This window comes from Sciurus carolinensis, unplaced genomic scaffold (assembly GCF_902686445.1).
Source record: "Sciurus carolinensis unplaced genomic scaffold, mSciCar1.2, whole genome shotgun sequence".
NCBI classification, from domain to species: Eukaryota; Metazoa; Chordata; class Mammalia; order Rodentia; family Sciuridae; genus Sciurus; species Sciurus carolinensis.
In genome coordinates, this window is record NW_025920503.1 from 1 (window position 1) to 14503 (window position 14503).

General features: G+C 36.7%; 1 protein-coding gene across 1 annotated transcript; it reads left to right on the plus strand.

The window, feature by feature from the left end:
* The first annotated feature begins 11170 nt into the window (after positions 1-11170).
* On the plus strand, positions 11171-12109 carry LOC124975791 (vomeronasal type-1 receptor 94-like). The gene has a single exon (XM_047538330.1). The coding sequence runs from the start codon at positions 11171-11173 to the stop codon at positions 12107-12109; it is 939 nt and encodes a 312-aa protein (XP_047394286.1).
* Positions 12110-14503: the final 2394 nt, after the last annotated feature.

Consider the following 14503-nt stretch of genomic DNA (forward strand, 5'->3'; position numbering starts at 1 on the left):
ACCTTATTACAAACCTCATATTTATGTTCTAGATGATAAATGAACACATCATCTCTGCTTATTGTGACAAAACCCTTAACACTTTAAGAAGGAATATTTTGTTTAAGATTCCTACTATTAGCATTGGGTAATGTCACTATTGATCTCTCCCTTAAAGGTCAAGTATTAGAAACCTGCAGGGATACTTTAAATCTCTAGGGTGGAAATATAATACCTCAGATATGCACTGCAAGAGGGGAAGACACATGAACAACATGAGAAAAAAAGGGAAGGATACACCCAAACAAATCAAGATGCTATATTAATAGAATATATTGACAGCACTGTAGAAGAAATGTTAGAAATGGAGTTCAGAATGTACTAATTAAAATGATCTGTGAAATAAAGGAGAATGTAAGAGAGCATATTCAAGCAATGAGCCATCACTTTAATAAAGAGTTAAAAGACCAATTCAAGAAAGAAAATATTATTTCAATACATAGATGGAGATTCTAAAAAAAATGAAGCAGAAATCCTTGAAATAAAGGAAACAACAAACCAAATGAAAATCTCAATGGAAAGCCTCACAACACACTAGATCACTTGGAAGACAGAACCTCAGACAATGAAGACAAAATATCTCTTCTTGAAAATAATGTTCATTACAAAGAGAACATTGGAAGAAATCATGACCAGAACCTCCAAGAATTATGAGATAACATGAAAATACCAAATTTAAGATTTGAAATGAGAAGACACAGACATACAAACCAAATGAATGAAAGATCTGTTCAATGAAATAATGTCAGAAAATTTTCTAAACCTCAAGAATGAAATGGAAAATCAATTACAAGAAGCTTACAGGACACCAAATGTATAAAATCACAACAGATCCACGCTAAGGCACATTATAATGAAAGTGTCTAACATACAAAATAAAGATACAATTTTCAAAGGCTGTAAGAGAAAACCATCAGATTACATATAGGGGGCATCCAATATGAACATCAGCCATTTTCTCAGTCCTGACACTAAAGAGTAGGAGGTTCCGGAACAACATATTTCAAACTCTAAAATAACATGGAAGCCAACCAAGAATCTTATACCCAGCAAAACTAACATTCAGATTTGATGATGAAATAAAATCCTTCCATGATAAACAAAAGTTAAAAGAATTTGCAAATTGAAAGAATGACTAGCAACAATAGGTGTTGGTGAGGATGTGGGGATAAAGGTACACTTATACATTGCTGGTGGGGCTGCAAATTAGTGCAACCACTCTGGAAAGCAGTATGGAGATTCCAAAAAAAATTGGAATGGACCCACCATTTGACCCAACTATCCCACTTCTTGGCCTATACCCAAAGGATTTAAAATCAGCATACTACAGAGATACAGCCACAACAATGTTCATAGCTGCTCAATTTACAATAGCCAGATTGTGGAACCAACCAAGATGCCCTTGGATTGATGAATACATAAAGAGTCTATGGTATACATATACAATGGAATATTACTTGGCCATAAAAATAATAAAATTATGGCATTTGCAGGCAAATGGATAAAATTGGAGAATATCATGCTAAGTGAGATAAGCCAATCTCAAAAAACTAAAGGATGAATAATCTCGCTGACAAGTGGATGATGACACATAATGGGGGTGGGAGGGGGGAAGAATGGAGGAAGGATGGACTGTATAGAGGGATAAGAGGGTTTGGAGTGGGGGAAGAAAAAAATAACAATGAATCAAAAACTATTACCCTAGGTAAATTTATGATTACACAAATGGTATGCCTCTACTTCGAGTAGAAACAGAGAAACAAGATGTATCCCATTTGATACAAATATGATACTACAAAAATGAATTAAAATAACATTAAAATCAGTGATATGCAAAAATTTTTTTTAAAAAAGTAAGCATGGACTACCGAACATTCCAAGAAAAATATTCCATGAGCAGTAAATGAAAAACAATAAAATTCAGCAGAGGGAGAAACTAGAGAAAAAGTCAATCAAAGAGGAAACCAGGTCAAGTTAAAAGCCAAAAATGAACTCCTATTAAGAGCTTTGCCTCCTTCTTTACATTCCTATAAATTTTCTTTAATATGAATTCTCTGGCCATGAGAAAGTGTTCTCTTGAAAATTGTTGCCACAATGTGTACATTGGTATGATCTTTCATTAATATTGTAATGTTTAATAAGGGTTGGACAATCCTTACAGCATTTGCAACATTCTTTACATTCACCATTAAGAATCCTCTGGTGTTGAACAAGATGTGAGCCTTGAATAAATGCTTTTCACATACTTGCATTTATATGTCTTCCCTCTAGTATGAATAGTCTGGTGTTGAGTAAGTTGAGATGAGTTTAAAATATTTGCCTCATTCTTTACACTTGTATGGTCTCCCATCCCTATGAATCCGCTGGTGTCTAATAAGGACTGCAGTATACTTAAAACATTTGCCACATTTCTTACATTCATATGGTCTCTCATCCCTATGAATCTTCTGGTGTTGAATAAGGGCTCCACTACACTTAAAGCCTTTGCCACATTTGTTACATTCATATGGTCTCTCATCCCTATGAATCCTCTGGTGTTGAATAAGGGCTTTACTATACTTAAAGCTTCTGCCACATTTGTTACATTCATATGGTCTCTCATCCCTATGAATCTTTTGGTGTTGAATAAGAGCTGTACTATATTTAAAGCCTTTGCCACATTCCTTACATTCATATAGTCTCTCATCACTATGAATCTTCTGGTGTCTAAAAAGAATGGTCCTATCCTTAAAGCTTTTGCCACATTCCTTACATTCATATGGTCTCTCATCACTATGAATCTTTTGGTGTTGAATAAGGGCTCTATTACACTTAAAGCCTTTGCCACATTCCTTACATTTATATGGTCTCTCATCACTGTGAATCGTCTGGTGTTGACTAAGAGCTGCATTACGCTTAAAGTCTTTGCCACATTTGTTACATTCATATGGTCTCTCATCACTATGAATCCTCTGGTGTTCAATAAGGGCTGCATTATACTTAAAGCCTTTGGCACATTCCTTACATTCATATGGTCTCTCATCCCTATGAATCTTCTGGTGTTGAATAAGGGCTCTACTATACTTAAAGTCTTTGCCACATTCCTTACATTCATATGGTCTCTCATCACTATGAACACTCTGGTGTCTAAAAAGGGTGGCACTGTCCTTAAAGCCTTTGTCACATTCCTTACATTTATATGGTCTCTCATCACTATGAATCTTCTGGTGTTGAATAAAGTTTCTACTACACTTAAAGCCTTTGCCACATTCCTTACATTCATATGGTCTCTCATCACTATGAATCTTCTGGTGTTCAGTAAAATTTGAAATTCGTGTAAATGCTTTCCCACATTCTGTACATTTGTAGGGCTTCTCTCCAGTATGAATCCTCTGGTGTTGAATAAGGCTTGAGGAGTATTTGAAATCTTTTTCACATTCTATACATTTGTATGGTCTCTCTTCAGTATGAATGCTCTGGTGCTCAGTAAATTTTGAGATGTAAGTTAATGCTTCTCCACATTGTTTACAAATATAGGGCTTCTCTCCAGCATGATTCTTCTTGTGTTTAGTAAGGACTGACCTTTGATTAAAAGCCTTACCACAATCTTCATGTCTGTAGGGTGTATCAGTACTATGAAAAAGGGTTGAGAAATCCTTAAATTCTTTAATACATTTCTTAAATCTGTATAGCATTCTTCCCACATGAGTTTTCTTGCACTGAATAATTCTTGTGATTTTATTTAAAGTTCTTCCACATTGTTTATAGTTGCTATTCTTTCCTTGAATAAAGATGCTTGGAATGATAAATTTTGAGCACTGATGAAATACTTGTTTGCATTTGTTGCCTTTGAAAAGCTTCTTTGTAAAATGATCACAATGATATTTTCTAGGATTTGAAAAAAATATTAAATGTTTGTGAGTTTCACTGCATTTCTTACATTTCTCACCAATAAAAATGCACTCATTGATTTAGGGTACAGACCTGGACAAAAGATCTTGAAAGTTTTATGATAAGTTTAGAATTCTCACCAAATATCTATACCTGATTTTTGATTAAGTATCATTGGATAAGTACAGATTCTCCTACATTCATTAAAATGTTACATTTGGACCCAAGGAAGGAGTGTTTGTTGAATGTAGAACAACAGATGTTTCATTAAGTTAAAAAAAAACTGATCATAGTTAGTAATTTATTTTATATTATTAAACCTCTTGTCTACAAATATATTTGAGTAAGAATTTAACCAAATTCTACATTTCAAATATTTGTTATGAACTGAAGCATGCAATAGATTTTATTTCATATTTTCCAATTTTATTTCACAGCAAGGTTATGTTATCAAAAATTCAGTGGAGATAAATTTTCAAGACACTCAAAACCTTTCTCAAAACTGACTAGCAAAATTAATGTGTTTTCTGAGACTTCATATATTCTTGATATCCATTCATGATAAAAAATTTTATTGTGTAGTTATCTCATATTTATTATATTCATCACAACAATTGTCCCGAACAATACTCTCCTCCATACATTTCCAGGTGCCATCTTGGCCACGCCGAAGGGCTGGGGGCCTGCAGTACCCCGACACTGGTGTTGTGCACAATGGTGCCTGAAATTCCAGTGACTTGAGAGACTGAGGCAGGAGGATCAAACAGTTGAAGAGAGTGAGGAGGCCTAAGTGAAACTCTGCCTCAAAATTTACAGTGAAAAGAACTGGGTGTAACATGGTTCTGGTTCACTTAACCAAGAAACATTCCCCAGCACAAAATCCCCAAATAAACAAAACATGAGTTTTATTTCTCACCCTCCAAGACCTATCCCTGGTGCTCTCCCTTTCCCAGCATCTCCCAATCTTGTTTGGAATATATGTGCCATTGGGGCCTCTACAATGATGTACAGAGTGGTAGTTTAATTTTCTTGCACATTAAGAAATGCCAACTGGGCACATCAACACACTCATGTAAAGTCAGTGGCTGACAAAGAATTGAACATTGGAGGCCAGCCTTGGAAACTTATTGAGGCCCAAAGCAACTTAGAGAGACCCCATCTGAAAATGAAAAATGAAATGGGCTGGTGAGGTGGAGAGAGAGAGAGAGAGAGAGAGAGAGAGAGAGAGGAGAGAGAGAGAGAAGAGAGAGAGAGAGAGAGAGAGAGAGGAGAGAGAGGAGAGAGAGAGAGAGAGAGAGAGAGAGAGAAGAAGAAAGAAAGAAAGAAAGAAAGAAAGAAAGAAAGAAAGAAAGAAAGAAATTTCCAACATAGTTCCCCAGAGGAGGGACGATTCATCACAAGAGGTTCCCCAGAGGAGGGACGATTCATCACAAGAGGTTCCCCAGAGGAGGGGCGATTTATCACAAAAGGTTCCCCGTGGGAGGGACGATTCATCACAAAAGGTTCCCCATAGGAGGGACGAGTCAAGTGGTACCAAACTGTGTGCGTGTGTGAGTGAGCGTGTGTGCATGCGCGCGCCTGTCTTTTGTTTGTGTGTTTAAACTAGTAAACTACCTCGTAGTCATGGGAACGGATCTGTCTAAGATTAGAATGCAGCGGCCTCTTAGAGAACTTTTAAAAAATCACGGAACACCATTGAAGACAAACACGGCCTTCAAGTTCCTAGATACTGTAGAGAAAGTCTCTCCGTGGTTTTTAGATGAGGGATTATTAAATCTTCCTCAGTGGGAACAGCTAGGAGAGGATTTGCGCGACGCGGAGAGACGCGAGCCTTTGCCAATGGGAACTCTGGCAATATGGTCACTTGTTAAATCTTGTTTAATGCAGCAAGGTAAATCAAAAAACCCTTTTAGGGATTTAAAGGGGCCTTTAGAAGAAGGAAGTCAGATCTTAGAAGAAATTAAAGAGGAACAATCATGTTCTCAGACTTCAGAAAGAGTGGGAACATAATATAGTAGCCATAGTCCCCACAAGTATTGGGAGATAATTGTTTCATGATTTTCTGCATTCAAACCTAATCTGATTTCTCAACCAGGTAAAAAAAGGGTTAAAAAGTCCTGGGTGATCCTCCCTCCCCCCTGCCTGGCCTTGTCAAAGCCTACAGCAGTCTCAGCGGGAAGGAGGAGGGGTAACCTGAAAAAAAAAAAAATGGTGTCCGTTTTAAACTTAACTAACTTATTTTCTAGGATTCTTTGTTTGTTTTGTTTTTCTTTAATGCTGTATTTTTGAGCTCATAATTTTGATCCTACATACCTAGGTTAATGATTTTTTTCTTTTTGATCAGTTCTATTTTTTATTCAACTGAAGTTTTTAAACATCTGTTTCATTGCAATGAACATTTACCTATAAAGTTACAAGGCCTTTGATTTTATGTTATCTGTATGTCGTGCTGTCTAATGTCATGTTTTGTCAAAACTGAGCGCTCTTAAAATTAAAATTTAAAAATGGATCCAAATACTTTTATTCACGTGATTTAAAAAGGTTCAATTTAAATTGGGTAAACTAATAAAAGTAAAATATCTTTGAAAATAACTTGCAAGTCTCCAGGTGGTCAAACTAATGAAATGTTAATGTTAAACAATGTCTAATATCAATTGCTTCTAGGACTTTTCTTCAGCAGGAAAGAGGCAACGGATCCTGTTCAGGACACTTGTCTGATATCTTGGTTTTTATAAAATAAATAAATTGGAGTTAACATGTATGGGATTACTCAAATGTGTTTGTAGAGATGTCTGGTTAATTTACAAAGTTAAAATGCTAATTGTTAAATAACATCAAGTACTTTTAACTTCTTAAATTACATGGGGTAACATACTTAACTAAGTTGGTTGTATGTATGTAAAACAGCTAAAGCTATTTAAGGTTTTTCCTAAGGTGAAATACTAATGTTCTAATATAAGCCAAAGTTTAATCTATATGGTAAAATGACATGGTAAAATGACAAGGATTTCTTAGAAACACTAATTTACTCTTAACTTTGTGTCTCTTAAGTTTTATTCTTTAGAACAATTAGTCTTAAAAATTGGGGTGTATACAATTATGGTTAAACAACTGTTAAAGTATTGTACTGTGTTACAGAGTCTAAATTTTTCTTTAAAAACTAAATTTGGTAAAAAAAAGGTGTCAAGGTAGTTGTGAAATGGTTTCTAGTTGTATATTAAATGTGTTCATATTTTTCAGGTATACAAGTTTTAAAGCAGGAAATTTATCAAGCTGCTATTCTCCAGATAAACTTGTCTGTAATGGTAATTTTAAGCTTATAAAGAGTAAATTTCATTGGGGATTAATTTCTATCATTTAGTGTTCTACTAGAGGACCTGTTATCAATAGGGTATATGTAAAATTGGTTATATTTTACACTGAGATAAAAAATTTCAAATGTAAATGTATTTCTAAACATTAGAGCCTGACTTGTTTAAAGGTTAATTTTGTGAAACATGAAAATATTTTGCCACTTTGACACACAAAAGGAAAGTTAAAAGCTCTCTCAGCCTTTCTTTGATTCATGTTTTAGATACAATGTTAAATTGTGTTAATTATAAAGTTTGTATAGACTCAGGAAACAGTATATGTAAACTACTTAATGATATTTAAGGAAGAAGCAAAGATCAACATCAGAATTAGAACACTTAAAATCTATAAAGAGTCACGCCTTACCTGAGATAAGGCTCTCCCTCTCACCTTACTACATGTTAGAGTGACTCCAAAATAAGTCAGACTTCAGCTTATTTAAAGTTATAATCAAAAGATTGGTTCTTGTTGTAAAATTACTATGATCTCAAATAGGAAATATAATGTGGTTCTCAGTCAAAATTCAAGATAGCTATTATACAAGCAGAATATATTTTTACTCTTGCTAATTTCATTTTGTAAAACTGTTACCTGTTAATGTTTTACAAAAGTAGCTGCTTCAAAAACACGCAACCTAGGTAACTTATGATAATAAGCCATCACCTATAGAACAGATAGTGGTAACTTCCAGAACTAATACAGACTCCAGTTAGATAAAAGGGTAAATAACTGTAAAGTTATGAACATTAAAGTTAAAGTCCAGTACTCTCACTCTATGACTGGTAAAACTGGCTTGCTGGATGATTAAGATCAAACTTAGAGATTGGAATTAAATACAGAAGGCAAGATAGGCCAGTATTTGGATCTTTTGCCCTCAGTCAGCCTGAACCCAGGGAATAAGAGGACTTCTCTAAGGAGTGCTGCAACTCTGGGTCACACAACCTCCTGATCAAGGAGATTGTTGAGACTAGAGGATCCTGGACACCCAGCAAAACAGTAAAAACCAAAATATAGCCATTCTTGGGCATTTAAGAGAAATAATAATTAAATGTAACTTAAGATGTACACTTATGTTAGTCCACTAGAATAAAGACTGGAAGCTACAAATGAAAGAAAGATTCTTCAGCAAATGTGCCTGATAACAATCAAGAGAAACTGCCAGAGTCAGAAGTTTTTAGTCAGTTTAAGGCCTGCAGATCTTCCTAAGCTACACAGGTAGACTTAATCTATGTTTGCTCGTATGATTACCTAGCCCTAAGTAACAGAAATATAGAGCTCTCTACTAAACACAGGTTATACCAATAAAGGGATATTTTACACAATCAGATGACTTAAGTAGCTTAACTATATTTTTTGGGATATCTATGACATTAAGAGTTAAATGTTGTGTTTACATTCCTGATAACCTGGCCTATGTTAAAGTTCCCAAATAAAGGCCTTGTCCTTTCCAGCCTTTGCTAGGTCTAGTTATGGGAACAATTTCTCAGTTCTTCCACCTCCTGGTGAAAGATTGACTTCTGTCATTTTCACGATACTCAGTGGCATGTTCCAGATGCTGCAACATTTACTTTGTACTAATTTCATTTCAGTACTCATGTCTTTTTGTTCTTCTATCATAGAAGTACCCACCCCCAGATGACTTTACAACCTGCTCCTCCCCAACCAGACTTCTACCTCGGACCCCTCGATTGACCCAATTTTTAAAAAAGGAACTCCAAACTGCTTGCCCCTCACTGCCCCCTTTCAGCTTCGAAGCAGCCAGAACGACCGACGCCCCCTTTTCCTTGAAGCAGTTGGGAGTTCCTATAGCTAAAGCGGAGAATGAAGCCAGAATTAAGGACAGGTAGTTAGTGTAGAAATAGGGAATCGGGTCAATTCGAGGAAATGAAGCCATGAAGCCATCTGCCTTTGCAAATGTCAAGGATCTCCAGAGCCCATTGATTACCAAATTTACCTGCCTATAGGGGATGTAGGGTGCGCTCACTTCTTGGGACTTTCAAAATATCAGCTTTCTCCCTGCCGGGAGAAGCCTGTATTATTCCCTTTAAACAATCCAAACTATGGTCCTTACTCAACAGTACCAAATGATTAAGCAAACTGATAACCGAGGCAGGATAGACAAATGGATATAAGATTCTATCCATGATAAACAAAAAGGGGGAATAGAGGAGACCTTCAGGTCCCCTAAAGATAAACTTTCTCTTTGTCTCTTTGTTTGGGTTTTTTTTTTTAACTCTGGGTAATAAGGGTAACCCGGTGCTTTACTGGAGCTGCGGCTCAGTTTGTGTGTTTCCATGGAATAAACTAACTTACAACCTCTTTTTAGTCTCTTAGGAGGAACAGTTCAACTATGTAACAAAACAACTGCTTCTCTCAATTGTACTTCAGATTTGTGCTATCTCTCAATGTTAAAATGCTTCTAGGTTCCTGCTGGCAGACTTAATGTGTGTTCCTACCTTCCTACCAGTCCCAGTCTCTGTTACAGATGATGAATTGCCAGTATTGCTTTCCAGAAATAAGAGGGACTTTGGAATCACCGTAGCAGTCATTACCACCATAGTTGCATCAGCAGCAGCAGTCGCCGCAGCAGCTGTAGCCTTGACGACATCAGTACAGTCAGCAACTAAGCTTAATGAAGTGGTCCAGCAGACAGCTACTGCTCTGTCTACTCAACAAACAGTGGATCAACACCTAAAAGCAGGACTACTTTTGGTGAACCAGCGTGTGGACTTACTTCAAGAACAAATGGACCTTTTACAAGAACTGTTAAGCGTGGGGTGTATTTATCATCTGCCGGGACTGTGCATTACACCTGTAGCTTATCATAATCTTAGTTATGCAGCAAATTTGTCTAAAATCATATCTACTCAGCTACGTGCCAATTGGTCTTATAAATTTGATAATCTTACTGCCATTCTTAGATCACAAATTGTTAGCCTTAATTCTACTAGAGTTAATGTAGCCCCTATATCTGAAATGCAAAATTGGTTATCTTCTTCCTTCAGTTTTGTAAAGCAATGGGCAGGAATGGGAGCATTGTGTGTGTTAATGATTATTACAATTATCTTCCTCACACGCTTTATCATGCGTATATGCCAAGTTCATGCCAGAGATCGCATCATTTTCCATCAAGCCATGATGGCCTTAGAGGCTGGCAGCTCTCCTCAAGTCTGGCTGAGCATGCTGGATCGGTAGTCAATGACGGGTAAGGAAGGAGGTAACCGCGTACCGACCTAAGACAGGAGCTGTAGCATGCTCTGCAGTTATCCGATGATGGGTAAGGACGATGGTTGACCACTCCGCCTAAGACAGGCACGATCCCAAGCCAGCATTCTTTTAATAAATAAAAAAGGGGGAGCTGTCGGGGTACTGCAGGCCCCCAGCCCTTCAGCGTGGCCAAGATGGCGCCTGGCAAGGTGCCAAGGAAGTGCTGAGAACAAAACCAGGTACCTCCAGCAGACTAATACTCTCTGCCAACAAGTGGCGTTATTTGAGGAAGTTAATGTGATTGGTCATGGGTCCTCGTGGACACTGCATGATTGCTATATCCACACTATTGTGCTCCATTACTGTCCATGCTTTTCCCTCATGATCTATAAGCTGATTGGTTGTTGTATGTAATGTAAGGCGCTTGCAAGAGCGGCCCGCCGCTGCCGGCCAGCCAGAAGAAGCAGACTGCAGAAAATAAAGAACTTGCCCCAATCTGGTTTCGTGTTTCTCTGCGGGCAGGGGGACGCGATACACCAGAACTGTGTTTTCATGTGAAATAAAGATACATCTGGATGCATCATCTTTATTTTATGGATGCAAGTGGTGTTCATTGAATTAATGAAAGAAGTCATAATTGCAAAAAATACAGTTTCTTGTTTTTTTTCCTAAGGTGGTCACCTTATTATTCTTTCCCCATAAGATGAGCAAAACCAACAAGTCATACAGTAATACTCACATAAGAAACACTGTGTATATTGGAATTGGAATTGGGATCTTGGCCAACATCGTTCTTCTTCTCTTTCACATCCCCTTGTGTATTACTGGGCAGAAGACGAAGCCCACTGACCTGCCCATTGGTCTCCTGGCCCTAATCCACCTGGTAATGCTGGTAATCAATGGCATCATAGCTGCAGATATTTTTACACCACAGGGTGGAAGATGGGATGACCTGACATGTAAATTGCTTATCTACCTGTACAGGTTAATGAGAGACTTCTCCACCTGTACTACCTGTCTGCTTAGTGTCCTCCAGGTCATCTCCCTCAGCCCCAGAAGCTCCTGTTTGGCCAAGTTCAAAGATAAATCCTCACATCGGAAACTGATTTTCCTTCTTTTCCTGTGTGTCAGTTCATATTTTCGTAGCCACCTCTTAATCTCCATTATTACTACTCACAATTTGACCTCAGACAACTTCCTATATATCACAGAATCCTTCTCTCTTTTGCCCATGAGCTTCTTCCTCCGGGACATCTTTGTCATCCTGTTCACATTCAGGGAAGTTACCTTTATAGGAATAATGACCATCTCAAATGGATACATGGTGGCTCTCTTGTGCAGGCATAGGAGGCTGTCCCAGCATCTTCACAGAACCAGTCTGTCTCCAATATCATCCCCAGAACTGAGGGCCACACAGACAATCCTGCTGCTCTTGAGTTGCTTTGTGGTCATGTCCATTTTGGACATCATTATCACTTATTCAAGAATTACAGTGAATCATGATTCAATATTTTACTGTATCCAGATTCTTGTGATCCATAGCTATGCCTCATTCAGTCCTTTGGTGTTCCTTGTTACTGAAAAACGTATAATTAATATTTTGAGATATATGTGGAGAAGGACAATGCATATTAGCCATTGATGGATAAGTTCTGTTAAATGAGAAAATGTGTTTGATTTGAAATTATTTATCTTTGCTATGTCTATACGCTCTTTGGTTGAAATACAATGCAAAGTCACCCTTCTTCTGTTAAACCCAACTACCTGGATATGTGTGCAAAAACAAAATTAAACCACATGTCTCTCAGAGATGTTACCAGGGATTCATTTTTCTCATTGGGTCCTCTAGGGGCCCTGAGAGGTGGATGTCACTTGTCATGACCTGTATTATTCTAAACTATTGTTCAATGTAATAATTGCATTGTCTCAGCTATCTGTATTTTTACAAACTAGATGTATAACATTTTCCACCATAAAATATCATAGGATCCAGCATAGAGACACACACACACACCATCACACAAACACACCCACTACATTCAGGCTGTCAAAAGTCATTTCCACACCATTGCTCACAAAAACATGTTTTAGATATTCAAAGGTAGACATATCTCAACACCTACTACCTTAAGAATATATAAACAATACATAGCTTCAACAGACAATGGAATATTATTAACTCTTAAAATGGAAGAAAATTCTGGCACATGATGGAACATAGGCGAGTTCTCAAGGTATTCTTCTCAGTGAAGTGAGTCAGTCACAAAAATCAGATATTCTATAAGTGTATTTAAAGAAGGTGCAAGTTGGAGTACAAAAATTGATAGAACAGAAAAATAGAATGGCCTTCCAGAGACCAATGTCAGTGGGTACTGGGGAACTTTCATTTGGCACATGCAGAATTTCTGTTCAGGAAAAAGTACGTATAATGAATGGCATTAAATGTTCCACAATAGTGGGATAGATTTAATGTCAATTGATGGCATGCTGAAAAAATGGTAACAAGGTTTATGTCATATATATTTTTCTCACAATTAAAGTATTTTCAATTATTTTACTGTAGTTATGGAAAACATTCTTTCTGAAACAAAAAAGTTAGTGAGATGTTTCTAAATATGCCACAGTATAATTTGGTGTACTTTAAATCATTACAGCTAGTTGGTCCCAATGATTTAAATAGTGGTTTTGAAAAGTTTAAATTTTATTCTCAGTCTCCCCCAAGAAAGATGGTCTTCACGTGGATTCTGTAAAGTAACAATTTGTACTGCTCAGACCTTGAAAGAATTTAAGCAATGCAGTAGATAACTCTGATGTAGTTTCCTGGATAAAATTTATATGATGTCAAAACATCAAATGCAAACACTCAGTCAGATATTAGATACCTAATCATGGTATCAGTGTTCTAAACTTATTCACTTAAAATATATTCTATTTAAATTAGAAAAATGCTTCAAATATAAAATACTCTCAAATAACATGTCTCTAGAAAATGTAAGAAGTTATGGGAGTGAAGTATAGAAGTATTAAAACTTTAAAAAGATTAAAGGAAGACAGGAAAGAAGAGAAAATGGACCAAAGAATTACAGAACCCAAACCAATGAACAAAATGGCCATTTATCTCATTATCAAATGCTGTTAAGTATGAATAAATGAAACTCCCCAATCAGTTGATATAGGGTGGCTGAGTACACACACAGAACAAAATACCAAGATAAACTCTGCACAATAAAAACACTGTAGGTGTAAGAAAATACACAAGCTAACAGTACAGGAAAGTGATGAACCTTGCAAAAGAAAAGGAGTCAAGCATGGGAATCTGAATAAATACCTTGGACTTTAGGTCACCAATGGTCAAAAATGAAGAACAACATCACATACTGACAAGAGCATCAATCTACCTAGGCAGTGTCACAGGTACAAATATTTGACATAATGACATTCACCAAAATAAATAAAACATTGACCGAACTCAAGGTAAATGAACAGCAAGATAATAACAGGAAAACAATTTTATCCTTCACATCAAGGTGCAGGTGTGAACACTACTAAGACAAAAGGTCCTAAGAGACCTGCAAAACACCAATCTCAACAGCAGAATACACTCTTCTGATGTGCTCAGAGCAGTGCTCACCAGACATACCAGGTCACAAACAAGCCTCCTCAATCTTAGGAACACTGATATCATACCTATTTACAAGCACAATAGAATGAAAATAAAATTAAAGAAAGCTAAATAACAAATATGTGGAAATTGAACAACACCTTTGAAACAATAATGCAAAGAAGAAATCAAAATTGAAATCGGAACGTTTATTGAGAAAAACAAGAATAAATGTACGACACACTAGATAATTGGGGACACATCAAGATGCGTATGAAGAGTTAGAGAACCATACATTTCAATGATACCAAAATAAAACATTTGCAAATAAGATACCTAACCTGACCATTTAATGAGACAGAGAAACCACATCACATCACACCCCAAATCACCAGAACAAGGGCAATAATGAAGAGAAGAGAAGAAATAAATGAA

Bases quoted from the DNA above. Each gene is read 5' to 3' on its own strand.
- LOC124975791 (XM_047538330.1), top strand. From the start codon at position 11,171: ATGAGCAAAACCAACAAGTCATACAGTAATACTCACATAAGAAACACT.